This window comes from Carcharodon carcharias, chromosome 16 (assembly GCF_017639515.1).
Source record: "Carcharodon carcharias isolate sCarCar2 chromosome 16, sCarCar2.pri, whole genome shotgun sequence".
NCBI lineage: Eukaryota > Metazoa > Chordata > Chondrichthyes > Lamniformes > Lamnidae > Carcharodon > Carcharodon carcharias.
In genome coordinates, this window is record NC_054482.1 from 102,146,865 (window position 1) to 102,163,066 (window position 16,202).

Here is a 16,202-nt window from a genome sequence, read left to right on the forward strand (position 1 = left end):
AAATATTTTACAGTGTGGAATTTATTATAGAGAAATCTAGCTTTCCACAAATATAAAATTAGCTTCACTGGGCTAATGTGGGTGTTTAGGAGTAATTACGAACTTAGTATGCCATTACAAACACAATTACAATTCATTCAACAAAGTGCAACTTTCAGGGCTTTTCAAGCAAGACAAACAGCACAAGAATGGAAGTTCAAGGGGGCAGGGAGGAGGCACCTATATTAAAAAGTTCTTTGTTCTCTCATTTCTAAGTCGTTCATTGAATCAAGCCAAATGTGTTGCTGAAAAAGAGACATGTCTAAGCTTTTTGTCCTGCACTCATCAGGGTACTTCACAAGATTACCAATGACGGAAAGTTTAAAAGTGTCTCTTTTTTTCAGCAATACTCAAGTTCTGCACTAACAAGTGACTAAGCCAAGATGTTGACTATGTGATATGGTAATAGTACTATAGTTCAACTCTGGGCAGGGCTTTTCTATTTGACTCAGCAGCAGCATTCCAAAGACAATTTCTTAATGCAGGAAAAAGATTTCCAAAATATGTGAAATGACGTAACTACATCTAAAGATTCTTTTGGTATTGCTATGCTCCACCAGACAAAAACAGCTCATCTGATTCTACTGTTACAATAATAGCTTTTGCTTTTATCAAAGGCTTTTAAAAAAATGCAGATTGAAATCTAGTCCAAATTTGGCAATTTTGTGTTAAGATTTCAATTTATTTCTAAATCCTAATGCCTGACTTGTATTTATGCTATATAAACTTAGGGTAATCACTCCAGATCCAAAGTCCTGTTAGAGGAAAAAAAAGTACTGAATCCCATCAAATGCACAATTTTTCTGTTATGTTTTCCAAGGATTTCTATGTTGGCCAGGAGGATAGGTTGGTCCAGCCACTGATGTCCCACGTGTATCTTTAATATTGTTTCTTGATCAACCTGCCATATTTAGTTTTAATATCTTCAGAATAAAACACAACATTTAAGAAAGTGGGTGAGTGCAAATATACATGTAAAATTATGAATATCTGATGTTGTAAACTTACTTTGTGGTAGCATGACAGGCACTGGGTCATTGCATGTTTCAAGAGGTGGCTTGGTTTGTTTAGTTGGAAAATGATTACATTCCTCTTCCACATTGTGAGCTGACTTTGGTTCCTAGAAAATAACATTCAGTAAAGTATTTTCTTTAAGATTTATGCACATTTAAATTGCTTAAAAATACCACAACAGATTTTACTTTACTTTAACATGGATGGATTGAAGAGAAAGATTCGCTGACAGGAATGTATGTTTTGACAAAGGTGGTGAATGCAATGGTGACACAACTGCAGGAAGTCCTTAAAAACAAGAAATCAAATGTTAATTCAGACATGACTGACACGTATACTTTCAAAATTCAACAAAAAAAGGATAAAACTGGACACAGCATTCTTGACTATAGATTTTTCCAAATGTTCAAAGGAAACAATGTGAAGTGACAATAGATTTCTATATGGTTACTTTTCCTTTCTTCATTTGCAACAGTAAGTATCTTTCCCCCAGGTAATGCACCATTCTGATTATGTTACAGTTCATTGTATTTACAGTTGGGAAAAAAATGTCCATCTGCAATTGCTGTTAAAGATGGATGTTTTCTTACCAAAGGACACCCTTCCTAACAGCACTGTGGGAATACCTACACCAGATGGACTACTGGCTCACCAAAGCCTTCACAAAGGCAATAAAGGATGGACAATAAATGCTGGCCTTGCCATTGACACCCACATCTCATGAAATAATAAAAAAAAATTGCCTTCATGCTCAACATTCTCATTCAACATGGCAAGATTTTTGACTGAACTTATTTTGAGTTACCAGTCTGATATCATATGGGAAAAACACACATGAACTCTAAGAAATAAAGACCTAAACAGCCATGCCTAGAGACCTTTGGAAAATATAGCAAAGAAAATACAAAATAATATTCATATGTATGTGCCTGACAATAACTGAAGTTCACTGTCCCAAAACCAGGGCAGTTATTCCATTGCCATTCCTAATGGTGGTTGTCAATAGATTAAAAAAATGCTACAATATACAGCACAGACCCACAACTAACTCAAAAGTCCACATGTAAAGACCTTTGAGGGCAGTAGAATTTGCTGGCATGCAATACCCCAGTGGTATGATTGTAATTAATTTGGAGCATTGCACTTGAGAAAAGAAAAGTCATTGGATTGGACCAATAGCTACTAATTGCAAATCACACAAGTTGGAAGAAATCACTAACGGGGGGGAGGGGGACTGATAGTTTTTAAAACTTGGCCTATTCACAAACCTAAGGAAGTTTTCCTCATGGTCCGTAACACAACCCAAGATAACAAGCATTACAGGACATCTAGAATAATGGAACTATTAACAGGTGGAATTGTGCATGTGTGGCAATATTCCCATTAATGATCTGTCAAACTAAGACTCCACTAAAGTGAATCGGTGCTAAATGCAAATGAATTTGGCAACTAATTTCCTTTGATCTATAAAGAAAATATTTTTTTCCTATTATTACTGTGGGATACTGAAGCAGGCTTGTGTGACTAATTTAATTAAACTGAAGACAGTCAGACTGCAAGGTTTGAATCATCAAAGGGATGAGGTGTAAAAGCAGGCATTTTGAAATGGAGATCAGAAAGCTAGGATGAGATACCAGTAGATACAGTATGAATGGGAATTTGCATTAGGAGATAAATGAGGAGTGGATTGTTAGCTGTTTGAATTTCAAGAGGCAAAACAGGAAGTTTTACAACAGGCAAAAATCACTTTTCTCAAAAAAGTGCTAGCCGTAATAACATGAAAGATTTTTATATCCTGGGAAAGGTAACTTCCAAAGAAAGGTTAGAACAATGGATTTAAAGAATCAAAAGGGAAGAAAATATATTTAAAGGAAACATTGAAAGCTGTATGAGGTGAGTGGCCATGTGAGATCTTGAAAGGTGGGCTGTGTGAAGACAGACCTGTGAAAAGCAGCCTTTAGTTACCCCAGAGAAGTGCTTGCTTGTTCCAGAAAGCCCTGGAGTTTCAATGTCAAGTGAGAGGGAGAGAGAAGCTGTGAACTATCTCCCTTATAGCAAAAGTGGGTGCCTTATGGCGATAATACTGGATGTATTATAAATTAAGAATCTATTTGGACTGTTGCCTGAAAAAGGGTGTTTATTTTGAGAGTCTAGCTAATCAGAAATCTTTTGAGAAATGTTGTAAGACTAAATTTAACTATGTAACTGTAATCTTGTGTTTAAGTTTTTTTCTTTTGTTAATAAATGTTTTAATTCAATATGTAAAATCTTTAAAAGTAGTAGTAGAATCTTTACTTCTGACTTCAGTTCACATACCTTCTCACAATAAAATACAAATTGCAAATCATTGTGATAGCTTGGCCAAGTTTCCCTTTGGGATTTGGTCAGCCCAGAAATTACCACCAGCCATATCATAACAGATGTTAAGATTTAAGCTTGATCATTGAAGAAAGATAATAATTCGCAGTTGAGTACCTTGAATATGGCTTGTGAAATTTGGAATAATCGACACTTATTGCTGTAATAAAGTTGTGTCACGAATGTGTAATTATATTACAGATTTTAAGACAACTGTTTTAAAAGTACATTTCTGTTTTCTAACCTTTAGATCAAATTTAAAAGCCTTTTACAAAATAGAAGTGTGGACAGACAACCTAGCACCTTTCTGTGTTTGTTTAAACTGCGTCAGAATCTTATCTCTAGAGCTAGCTTAAAGAGTCCTTAAAATGCAAAGACTCCTGGGATGTCCACTGAATCTTTATGAAAATCCATTTGGCTTCCAAGGGAACAGGAAACAGGCAGGGACTTCAAAAGGACCTCAATGTAATTAATTCCTTGCTTGTTTGAAATAATGACTTATTGAAAATTAACATAGCAGCCATTTTTGTGGTTTTGAACTGTAGAAAGGAGGCTGCAAGAAGCCATCTTGGGTGCCAGGGTGCAGAACCCCCAAGAAGAACTCAGACAATAGAGGGGGTTCTTGGCCAAGGAAAGACAAAGAGGAAGGCATTAAGAAATCAACTGCTGGTCTGCTGAAAGAGTCCAGGGAAACTGCAAGCACCATTCATCTGTATAAATATCTTATATTCTAATCTAAATTTAATCTTTGCACGTATTTAGTCAACTTTATTACTTTTACTTTGGTAACTTAGTGGTGTTTTTGCAATAAACTAACCTTTATCCTATTTAAGATTGAAGCTTTGCTGCTGGTTGTTTTTAATTTGAATCATTTGCAAATAAAAAAGGGACACACACACCTCAGACCACTTTGAGGAAACACCTTTTACGTAGTCACGACAACTGTATTTGTTTATATTTTGAAAACCGAACATACAATAATGTTTCTATGCTGCAAAGCACGTGTACTCTTAAGTATATCCTATTTAAACTTCAAATCATACTCAATTTTTGAGCTCAAACTGACTGTAACCAAGTGAAATCATTACCTGGAGGTGAAATAATAACCCGTGCTGGCACAAACAGTCGTGGCTCAGAATTCTGTATCTTTCTTTGGTGATTACTGAAACAAATAGGTTGATTATGCATCTGTCGTGACTGTGGTGCTTTACTACCAGTCAATGACTGCACTTGAGGAACGGCATTCCATGCTGGCTGATGCAAAGAACATTTCATCTTGTAATTTAGGTGGCTGTGCTTTGGGGAGAAAAGTAGCGAGTTGAGAAAACCAAAAATGAAATGACAGAATTTCACATCGCTGACGTTAAAAGTTAACCAGTTACCTTTCTTTCCCCACTAGAAAGAACATTGTTACTTTTGCTCCATTTCTGCTTTGGTGTTCTTTCTGCAGGAATGAAGTTAAAAATAACACTGAACATTAAAATCATGATGTAAAAAATAATACATATGTACAAGATAAAATTATGGATGGCCATTTCTACATTTACAACAAGGTGAAATAAATGTTAAATCCAAATCGCCCTTCAGAATAGCTAACAGGTTGTGCAGTTACTGGAATTATTTAGAAATGTATTTGACCAAGACAATGGTTCAGAAATACAGCCTCTCACCTTCCTTCTATGTGATGAGAATGTGTGTGATCCCTGCTGTGGAGTTGGGATGTAACAAGAGCACTGTCATCAGTGAGATTTCCCATGCGAGTGCCATGAGGTTATGTAACCATGGCGGTTTAACTGGTCAAGGTTGACCCGTCAAAATGGCCAATTGGTACTGAAGGAACGTGCCCATTGAACTGTTACCCAGATAAAGAGTCAGTGTCTTTAGGAGAAGAGAAACAGAGGGAGGAAATGACTGGGGGGAAAAAATAAAATGCATTTGCTAAGCAGCTTGGAATGTATACATTTTCTGGAGGTGTGGTGGGGAGAAAGCAAAGGGATCTAACTTTCTCTCCCCTTTGCCCCTTACAGCTGCCCAAAATTATATTTGTAAACAAAATAGCATAATACATCAATGATGCAGCAGAATTTATCCATTATAGTGTTATGGATTAATTGTCAATTGGTCAGTTTTGGAAAAACTGAGCTGGAATTCAATTGTTTCCCTATGTGGATGGAGTGGGAGTTTCACTTGTTTTGTGCATTTCTATACATGGCTGCTCCTGATTTCTTAAGGGCATACATTAAAAATACATGGATAAAGGACAAGAAAAGTAGTGCAAAAACACGAGTGATAAAATGCAATATTTAAGGAATAATGCAAGCAAAACAAAAGCAGTGGAAACAATAAACAAGTTATCTTTGTCATTTTAGTTTCTGAAACACTTGTTAGACTTCATGTCATTGGCACATTTGTGTGATAAGGCTTTTATTAAATTGTACTTTACATAAGCTTAGTGATGAAAATTCTTAATTTGTATGTATTATTGAGATGATTCATGAATTTTGGGGTATGCTGTTAAGCAAGTTTTAAAGGTGGCACCTCTAGCTGCCAAATGCTGTGATGTAGCTTTAAGAACACATAGGTCCTTAGGGAGTGGATTGAAGCTAGGACACATTTGGGTTCCAGCAAGTCTGGCTTAGCAGTAAAGGGAAGCCAAAACTAGAATGCTGATGGGCCAGAAAGGTGGCCTTCAGCAAATGATACAAGTTATGGTTTAGCAGTTAGAAGGGAAGCCAAAGCAGCAAACCTGACTGGCTAGAAGAATGGTCTTGGGCCTAGAATGCTCCAAGGATTGCTGGTTGGAGATACAAAATAAGGTTAGATTGTTGTGGGTAAGCTAGGAGTGCACTTTCCATAGGTTAAAAGTTGCAAGAAGTTGTTAGTTGACACAGGTGCACATACTTGAGCTAAATGTTGCAAAGCTACCTGCAAAAACAAAAACATGTACAAAAATAGGGGTGCACCACTAAGGTTTTTGCACTTGCCAAAAGTTAACAATTGTCACAGGACACTTGCTGGGGGCCATTTGTTGCGAGAGAAGAGCACTTGCTAGGAATTTAGCATTTGCATAGGAGACTGCCAGTCGATGGGTATATGTCACATTTAAGGGGTAGACACTTACATTTAAGTATTAGACCACAGGGCTGAGGGATTACCATAAGAATCCAGTATTAGAGATCAGGTGAATCCAGAATGGACAGGATTTCAAGGGGTAAAGTAATTGCCTTAAAAGAGAGTGGAGAAAGAAAACACTTAGCAGCAGGCAGCTGTGAAGTGTGTAGCTTTAGCATTTAAAGGTAGCTTGGGAAGTTAGAAAAGAATCTAGAGTTGAAGTTCTAAAGCTGCAAAGGGATTTCTTATGCATGTTAGAGTTAAGCTGGCTAAGCGAAACTCGAAATACTTTGTGAATCAAGAGACAATGATCAAAGAACCAAGAGAAGACCCCCAGAAGTCCTGGGATCCACGCGAAAGACATAGCAACACACGGTGAAATTGTGTACCGTAACATTTCACCAGTTGGGGCATGGTAACAATGAATCTTTACTGTACAATAAAACATGTTAGTTTGCATTCTAAATTAGTAATTGTCCTATTTGCCAATATGGTTATCCTAGTGAAAAATTTTCTTACTTTGGGGTTTAGTAGAGTCCAATTACCTTACACTGTCCTGGATATACTCAAACAACTGGAGTTCAAAAATCAAACTTAGCCAGTTTCAACACCTACCACAAATTACCTTGGATGATAACCCTGCTTAAAACGTCTACTTCAATTTGCCCAATACAATTACTCGACTGACTTGATAGTAAATGCTTCCAGGCAATTAATATGCAAATCGCTAATTCAAGTAGGCAGTTTCAAAGCATAGATTTTTTTTCAAACTTAGCTATGACATTATGATATACTCTCTACTTTAAACAGAAGAAAAATCCTAATTATCTAATATGTTAGATGATAAATTGTACATTTGCTGCAAAACTAATATTTGACAACAGAACAAAGGCAACAAAGCAACCCTGAGCTTATAGCAAAATGTGTAACGTATCAACCAAACATCGATAACTTTGCATAACTTACATGTGTATAACTGTGTGGTTCAGTGGTAGCACTCCCACCTCAGAGTTAGGAGGTTGTGGGTCGTCGGTTGTCCCTCAATTCAAGGGCGGTGTCTACTCAGGGTTGCAAGTTTCTGCCATGTGTCTTCATGTGATTGAACAGGCCCATTCTCAACCCACAGATCTTTGGGCACAGGGGATCCAGAGTGCAGGATTTGCTTCCTTGTGGGTTAAAATCCCATTCCAAAAGATTTAAGCACATAATCTAGGCTGATACAGAGTACTGGGAATGAGTTGCACTGTCGGAGATGTTGTCTTTCGGTTCAGTCATTAAACAGAGGCTGCGTAAAAACCACTATCGACAGAAGAGTCGGGCAGTTCTACTAGTGTCCTTCCCAACATTTATCCCTTAACCAACACTGAAAATGGATGATCCAGTGATTTATTTCATTGCTGTTTGTGGAAGTCAGGCAGTTCTACTAGTGTCCTTCCCAATATTTATCCCTTAACCAACACTGAAAATGAACGATCCAGTGATTTATTTCATTGTTGCTGGTGGAAGCTTCCTGTGCAGAACTTGGCTGTCACATTTTCTACATTACAAATACATTGAAGTAATATGATGGGTCATTACCGCAGTAAAGCACTGTGATGGTGCTCTATAAATGCAAATCTATCAATTAACAATAAACTATAAATTACTGGACAATATGGGTACAGCAATTTAAAAATAAATGAAGTGAATTCAAAATTTTAAATTTCCATAAGTAGTGGATCATTTCTTTATCATATGCAAGATGGATGCACAGGAAGATCTGTGCTATTACAGATTAATCCTATGAATGCAAAATATATTACTTACATTCTTTTATACAAGTGAAGGGGATTAATATTTGGCTTAGTTTATGATTCAAAAAACTAAATTAACAATATTCATATAACTATATTAAACCGATGCAGTTTTGCCTCCACATTTTTGAAAAGACGTTGAAGAATAAGATACAGTGCAGATTCATTCGGACACTGCTTGGTATGGGGAAATACAAATTAATAGGAAAATTGAGCTGTTTTCATTAGAACAGAGGAGTGGATGATTTGATTGCAGGGTTTAAAATTATGAAGGGATTAGAAACTAAAACAGAAACAAATCATTTGCTGTGATTGAGGGATCAAGAAAAACGGGGCATAGACTCATGATTAATGTAAAGTAACAACTCAGATTAGGAGAAACAATTACACAGGAGGATGCAAGACTGTGCATTACACTAACGAAGTTCAAAACAGAGATCATGCCAAGAATAAGTTAGATAGTTTATTGAAGGAAGAGAGACTAACAGCAATAGGAACAAAACGAGCAGGGGTTCAACACCAACCCCAACTGTTTTAGTTAAATGCTCAATTTCTCCAATGCTATAAATTTTGGGGGGTTTTGGCAGTCTAAGATGTCAAACTGGCTGCAATAGAGATTTATCAAGCTTAAAACAAAATTTACACATTTCCTGGCTAAGGAAAATCATTGGCCTGGATTTTACATAGATAAAAATAGTAAGGCCAAGAACGCACCACTAAAATGGAGTAAATTGGACAGAAAATTCCAGCAGCTACACATGAACATAGAAATTGGAAGTTGCTGTTGGAGATAGTCTGCTCCTATACAAGTATGCTGTAACAATCCTTACCTGTAGACTCTGTAGTCACTGAGGTCAGTGCAACAGCATGAAATTGGGAAGTTTACCAAATAACTTCCCCCGTAGAGATGCCAGATAAAAGTAGGCTGGTGCATACAGGAGTTTTTAAAAAATGCGTGATCAGTGATAAATTGTTCTCAAGCAATCTCGCTGGTCCTGAAAATTAACTTTTACAGGTATGACATCTCAATTAGAGGAGATTTTTTTAAAAAATTCTCTTAATTTTTCTCTGTCTCAGTTTCTTTTCTATGATTTAAATCGAATTTATACTTCCTGGTTTAGATTCTATGGGCGGAATTTTCCGAGCCTGTTGGCAGCAGGCGTGATAGGTGGAGTGCGTGCAAAACATGGGGGGGACCCATTTCACGACAGTGTGAAAGCAGGTTGCGATCTTCCGTTCTGCCTGCCTTTGACAGGCTACGTCAGTCAGCGGGGAGCTAATTGTAATAAACCCCACCGTATCGTCCATCCACACTGGCAGGAAAGCATGCAGTGTTTCACAACAGCGAGTCAAGAGCGAGTGCTGCCCTGGCACAATATCCCGTGCACAGGCAATTGAGGAGGTGGGGGGGGGGGGGGGGGGGGGGGTGGGCAAGATAAATGAGGGGAGTGGCCACACATTAGGGACACCTGCATAAATTGATCATGCCTCTGAAACCAAGACAGTTTAGGCACAGCCACAGTGATATATGATTGTGATATATGATTGGGGTCAGGCTCTGAGCCTGACCGCCCATGCAAGCAATGCGGATGCACCAAAGGGCCACCAAGCGCTCCATACTTTTCAGGGAAGCATTAAGGGGCAGTCACACAGGGCCATGAAAGATGCTAAGTACAGCCATGATAACCATGTCTCTTTCTTTCATGCTGCAGGAGGACCACATCAGGATCATGGATCCTGGTGACCTAGCTGTATGCCTGATGACCCACAGAGACCGTAGAAAATGAAGGAGAGAGCGACAGGCACCTGGCCACGTAAAGGCAGGAGCAGCAACCTCAAGGGGCAGCAGGGGCTCTCGCGCACACTGCCCAGGAGCGACAGCGAGCCGTGGCTGGTCGGCGCCTAGCGACACCCAGGGTCTATAGACGCTGCCTCCCATTCCTGCAGATGGCCGAGAACCAGTGTTGCCGACGACTGCACAAGTTGAGAGACCTGGCTCACATCTGCCATTTACTGCAGGACTTGGCACCAAGGTGACATGGAGAGCATCCACTGCCAGTGGCTCCTTTCATGGCTCCACAGGTGACCTCAGATTTCATTATCCGCCACCACAAATGCATCCATGAGGTCATGGATGCTATCTCCATCGTACACAACTTTGTGCATTTCACCTGGGACCAGGACAGCCAGGATGCAAGAGTGATTCGATTTGCCCAGACCTCGGGATTCCCACAGGTGCAGGGTGCGATTGACTGCACTCATGTGGCACTTAGTTCTCTGTCACTACGCTCGGTGGACTTCATCAACCACAAGGGCTTCCACTCACTGAATGTGCAGCTGGTATGCGAACACAAGAAATGTATTCTGCAGGTACGCGCACAGTTTCCAGGAAGTATGACGCCTACATCCTGAGTCACTCGCAGATCCCTACAGTCTTCCAGGGTCCACAGAAGCAGTAGGGTTGGCTCCTTGGGGACAAGGGCTACCTGAAGAGGCTGTGGTTGATGACACCCCTGCGGCGGCCTTAGACTGCAGCACAGCGACGCTATAATGAGGCTTGTGCAGTAGCTTGCAACTTGGTGGAGCAGACCATCAGATATGGTTCCGGTGCCTGGACCGGTCTGGTGGAGTCCTGCAATATAGTCCGCAGAAGATGTCACGCATCGTCGTTGTTCGCTGCGCCTTTTACCACCTGGCGCTGCAAAAGGGAGAGGAGCTGGATGAGGAGATTGAAGAGCTGCACATCTCTTCCGATCAGGATGCCAATGGGGATGAGGGTGAGGGGGTCCTCAGTGGTGACAACGACATGGAAGAGGCTCTTGCACTGGCTCAATGATGAAGCAGGTGTAGTTGGGAGGCCCTCACAGCTGCCAGATTTGTGGAGGATGACGACAATGACGACGACATGCATTGAGGTGTCCCTGCAGATACTCACATCACAGTTATGAACTTTTGACTCCAGTCTGGCTTATCGCAGCACCAATGCCCTCTGAGAATGCTCGTCATGGAGATGCAGTGGAGGCCTTAATAATTGCTCAATCATCGGAGGGTGATGACAACATGCAGTGAGGATACTCCGTAGACCTTCATATAGCTTCCGAGAATGTCTGACTCCTGTCTGGCCAAGGGCAGCTCACTTGTGCTCCATGATCAGGAACATCTGAGATGCAGCCATTAAACTTTAGATGAATCTGATGCTGTGTCTGCCTTCAGTGCCTCAGCCCTTCAGGAGCTGGTGCACAGCATCACTGGTCACAGATGCTGGAGTGATGGGGGCCAGCCCCACTTTAAAAAGGTACTGAGAGCACACAGAGAGAATGAGAGAACTCTGGGGCACCTGCCCACTACATTTTGGCAGCAATGATCAGCACTGTCGAGGTGCAGGCATCAGTAACGTTGCCAGGGATTGAGAGGCTGGACCATCACTGTGGTCTGAAGGCTGCACAGAGCACAGGGAAGAGGCCCTGGACTGATACACCTGCCTTTTATCTTGTGAAGAAAGATTTTATATCCGAGTAACAACAACACTGCTCATCAGAACACAGAGCCACAGTTAGGGTGACATTCTTAGGAGTTTATTGACAATAGTGAATAGTATGTACAAGTGATCAGCACCCATGCCCAGGCTGTGCAACTACTTTTACCTAACTTTCCTAATCCTGCCGCTATGTACTGACGTTCCCCAGACATCCACAGCAGAGGTGGAGGCAACCTGCTGATTGACACTCTGTGATAACTTTGGCAGGCGTCCTCTGGGGGGGCCGAGACTTGGAGGGCCCCAGCCTGCTTTCAGGGTCCTGCTGTGTGGCAGCGGCACCCTGCTCGACCTGTGAAGCTGGATCTGCGGAGGTCACAGGAAGATAGGATTCAGATGGGCCAGTCACTCCCAGAGTCACCTGGGTGGATAGCCCCAGAGTGTGCACCCCCTAATCCTCCTCCCTATGGGTGCCTGAGGTCCCCAGACTGACTCCATGAGCAGAAGGGGTAGCTGGAGTGAGATCGAGCTGCCCAGCACCCCTCTTACATACACACTGTTGGAGGCCAACTATGGCATCAGTGATAGAGTTAGCGCAGCAGTGACATCCTGGACCAAGGTCTCCATGGCAGCTGCCATGCTGCCAGCGTTGACCTCAGTGCGTTGCAATGCTGCTATCACTTCAGCCTAAAAATGGAAGGTCTCCTCCATCATACCTTGCAAGTGAAGTGGACATCCCTTCCTGTTGTTCTCTAGCTTGCCTTTGTGACTCCAGCAACTGTGACATGACAGAGTCCAGAGGCTTGTCATCTGACTCAGCAATGTTCTGGCCTCCAGCAATCCTCAGTGCACCACAGACCTGGGAAATCCCTGCCTCTGCCTGCTGTGGATCAGAAAGTGTGATGAGCTCATCAGATTGTGATTCCGAGGTTACTCTAAAGCTAGATCCCAGAGGTGTGTCTCTGCGCTGGTGGAGGGTGTAAGTGAGTGCTGTGACAGTTATTCGGGGAGAGTGCCTTCAGATTCTCCTAAGCTTGATTGGAGGCCCTGGGTCATAGACTCTGTTTGTTTGGCAGGTGTGCCAGCGAAAGCAAGGGGAGATAATTAGCGCATGGCAGTGGCCTGAGAAAGAGCACACTCAGAATGGTTGTCTGATGGATGTTGCACTGCTGGACCCTCACTTGGTAAAGCAGCGCTGACCTCACAGTCAGCACAGGGCAGGTCCCAGTCATCGTCGGTCAACTGGATGGCTCTGTTTTTGAATTCTGCCAAAACTTTGCTTTGCAGCATCCCTCCACCTATCTGTGAATTTCCCTCCTGTTGTGAGCCAGTTTGTCCTGCACGGATAGAGATGGGGAATGTGTATTGGGACGCCTGCCGGGCTAGATGAGAAGTATGCCTGGCCAGTGTGGGTGGTCCCATGGACTGGGATGAAGACCATGAGAATGATGATGTCCATTGCACTGACAGGCGAGAGAGAGCGAGCGCGCGAGCCAGCGAGAGAGAGAGCGAGCGCGCGAGCCAGCGAGAGAGAGAGCGAGCGCGCGAGCCAGCGAGAGAGAGAGAGAGCGCGCGAGCCAGCGAGAGAGAGAGAGAGCGCGCGAGCCAGCGAGAGAGAGAGAGAGCGCGCGAGCCAGCGAGAGAGAGAGAGAGCGCGCGAGCCAGCGAGAGAGAGAGAGAGAGCGCGCGAGCCAGCGAGAGAGAGAGCGAGCGCGCGAGCCAGCGAGAGAGAGAGCGAGCGCGCGAGCCAGCGAGAGAGAGAGAGAGAGCGCGCGAGCCAGCGAGAGAGAGAGAGAGCGCGCGAGCCAGCGAGAGAGAGAGAGAGCGCGCGAGCCAGCGAGAGAGAGAGAGAGAGCGCGCGAGCCAGCGAGAGAGAGAGAGCGCGCGAGCCAGCGAGAGAGAGAGAGCGCGCGAGCCAGCGAGAGAGAGAGAGAGCGCGCGAGCCAGCGAGAGAGAGAGAGAGCGTGAGCCAGTGAGAGAGAGAGAGAGAGAGAGAGAGAGAGCGCACGAGCCAGCGAGAGAGAGAGAGAGCGCACGAGCCAGCGAGAGAGAGAGAGAGCGCACGAGCCAGCGAGAGAGAGAGCGCACGTGCCAGCGAGAGAGAGAGAGAGCGCACGTGCCAGCGAGAGAGAGAGAAAGCGCACGTGCCAGCGAGAGAGAGAGAAAGCGCACGAGCCAGCGAGAGAGAGAGAAAGCGCACGAGCCAGCGAGAGAGAGAGAGAGCGCACGAGCCAGCGAGAGAGAGAGAGAGCGCACGAGCCAGCGAGAGAGAGAGAGAGCGCACGAGCCAGCGAGAGAGAGAGAGAGCGCACGAGCCAGCGAGAGAGAGAGAGAGCGCACGAGCCAGCGAGAGAGAGAGAGAGAGCGCACGAGCCAGCGAGAGAGAGAGAGAGCGCACGAGCCAGCGAGAGAGAGAGAGAGCGCACGAGCCAGCGAGAGAGAGAGAGCGCACGAGCCAGCGAGAGAGAGAGAGCGCACGAGCCAGCGAAAGAGAGAGAGCGCACGAGCCAGCGAGAGAGAGAGAGAGCGCACGAGCCAGCGAGAGAGAGAGAGCGTGCGAGCCAGCAAGAAAGAGCGAGCGCGCGCGAGCCAGCGAGAGAGAGCGAGCGCGCGCGAGCCAGCGAGAGAGAGCGAGCGCGCGCGAGCCAGCGAGAGAGAGCGAGCGCGCGCGAGCCAGCGAGAGAGAGCGAGCGCGCGCGAGCCAGCGAGAGAGAGCGAGCGCGCGCGAGCCAGCGAGAGAGAGCGAGCGCGCGCGAGCCAGCGAGAGAGAGCGAGCGCGCGCGAGCCAGCGAGAGAGAGAGAGCGCGCGCGAGCCAGCGAGAGAGCGAGTGCGAGCCAGCGAGAGAGAGCGAGCGAGAGCGCGAGCCAGCAAGAGAGAGAGAGAGAGAGCGCGCGAGCCAGCGAGAGAGAGCGCGAGTTTACCCTAGTGGAATGGAAGAGATCATTCATCCTTTTGCAGCACTGGGTGGCTGTCCTCTTCTGCAGCTTTCGTGCTCACCATGCTGCCACCACCTCCCAAGCCAGGCTGGTGACTTTGCCACCCATCCTGCAGCCGGAGAGGGGGGGGGGCGCGGGTGGTAGAGCACACCCTGGCGAGCCTCCATGGCATCCAGCAGTGGCTCGAGGGACCTGTCATTGAAGTGGTGGGGGTAGGGCTGCAGTCTTTTTGCCTTTACTGGCCGCGTCTCCCAGGCAGTAGTGGCGATGAGCACTTTGATGGCAGCTGCTCTTTAAAGATGGTAGCCGGTGTGATGCAACAGTGGGGTGATGGCAGGTGGGCGAATGAGAGCCCACCCGCCATGGAAACGGTGTGTTTCCCGGGAGTGCATAAATAATGAGGCTGGCTCAGGAAGATAAGGTGTGAAAACTCACCATTTGCGCCAGCAGGCAGGACTCCATTTTACCCTCCCACTACCGCACTTAAGTGCAATTCTGGGAAAATTCCGCCCCATGGCCCAATGAGGATCATTCAATCTCATTGGTTGAAGAGCTTTCTTGGCCTGCTCAGAGATGTCACATATTCAATGTAGTTGGCATGCACTGGATCAGCTGTCAGATTAGAGCATTTTTCTGCTTAAAAAGCCCACAAAAATATTGTGGGCAACTGTCAGTGAGGTGATGGCCATGAAATCTGGGCTGTTCCATTCCATGGACGATTTCAGGCTATCACTGCCATCCGTGGAGGATCCTACAAGTAATTGGAAGTCACAATAAACTTGCAGGTTTCTCCTTCATCCAAAAAGCGTATCTTTAACTAAGTCATCAGCTGTAATCTACAGGTAGTGATTGTGACCCAAGCTGGGTAACCTGTATCCCAGTGAAGATGGATTGATCGCTCGTTTTTTTTAAAGAATGATTGGCAAGGTCTACAACCACAGAAAATCCTGTAGTCTGAAATCAGAGTTATGCTACAGGGGGTACCAAGGTCTAGAATCTTAAACTGCAAAAGTGCCACAAATGTTACTAATACCAACCCTGATGGACAAGTCCAGTTTTGAAGCCATAGTCATGACTCAGTTCGGTGTTTTGAGGCATTCTAAAGCCAGCCAATGAGCATTCACCTACTCACCATAAAAGGTCCTTCGGCAACAGCATTGCTCTGCATTTCGTGCAGGAACCTCAGCAGATTACGAATTGACTGACATTGAGAATTTGGCATGTTTGATTCCTTTGGGGCCACCCATGGTGTCTACCACAATTTTTTTTTTATATATACAGGATGACAGAGATTTTATTAATGCTCCAAATTAAAAACATAAGAAATAGGAACAAGAGCAGGCCATTTGGCCCCTCGAGCCTGCTCCACCATTCATTATCATGGCTGATCTGCTTGCATTTCAACTTCCACATTCCCATCCACCCCCAATAACCTTTGATTCCCTTAACTAACAAGGATCTATCTACCCCTGTCT

General features: G+C 44.4%; 1 protein-coding gene across 1 annotated transcript in view; it reads right to left on the bottom strand.

The window, feature by feature from the left end:
- LOC121289269 (bromodomain testis-specific protein-like) overlaps positions 1–16,202 on the bottom strand; it is a 77,212-nt gene that overhangs the window by 16,907 nt on the left and 44,103 nt on the right. Inside the window, exons 9-12 of the mRNA XM_041208535.1 lie at positions 4,794–4,855; positions 4,500–4,707; positions 1,247–1,341; positions 1,048–1,159 (exon numbers count right to left, since the gene is read on the bottom strand). Of these exons, the coding sequence (XP_041064469.1) occupies positions 1,048–1,159; positions 1,247–1,341; positions 4,500–4,707; positions 4,794–4,855 (477 nt within the window). The remainder of the gene's footprint in view (positions 1–1,047; positions 1,160–1,246; positions 1,342–4,499; positions 4,708–4,793; positions 4,856–16,202) is intronic.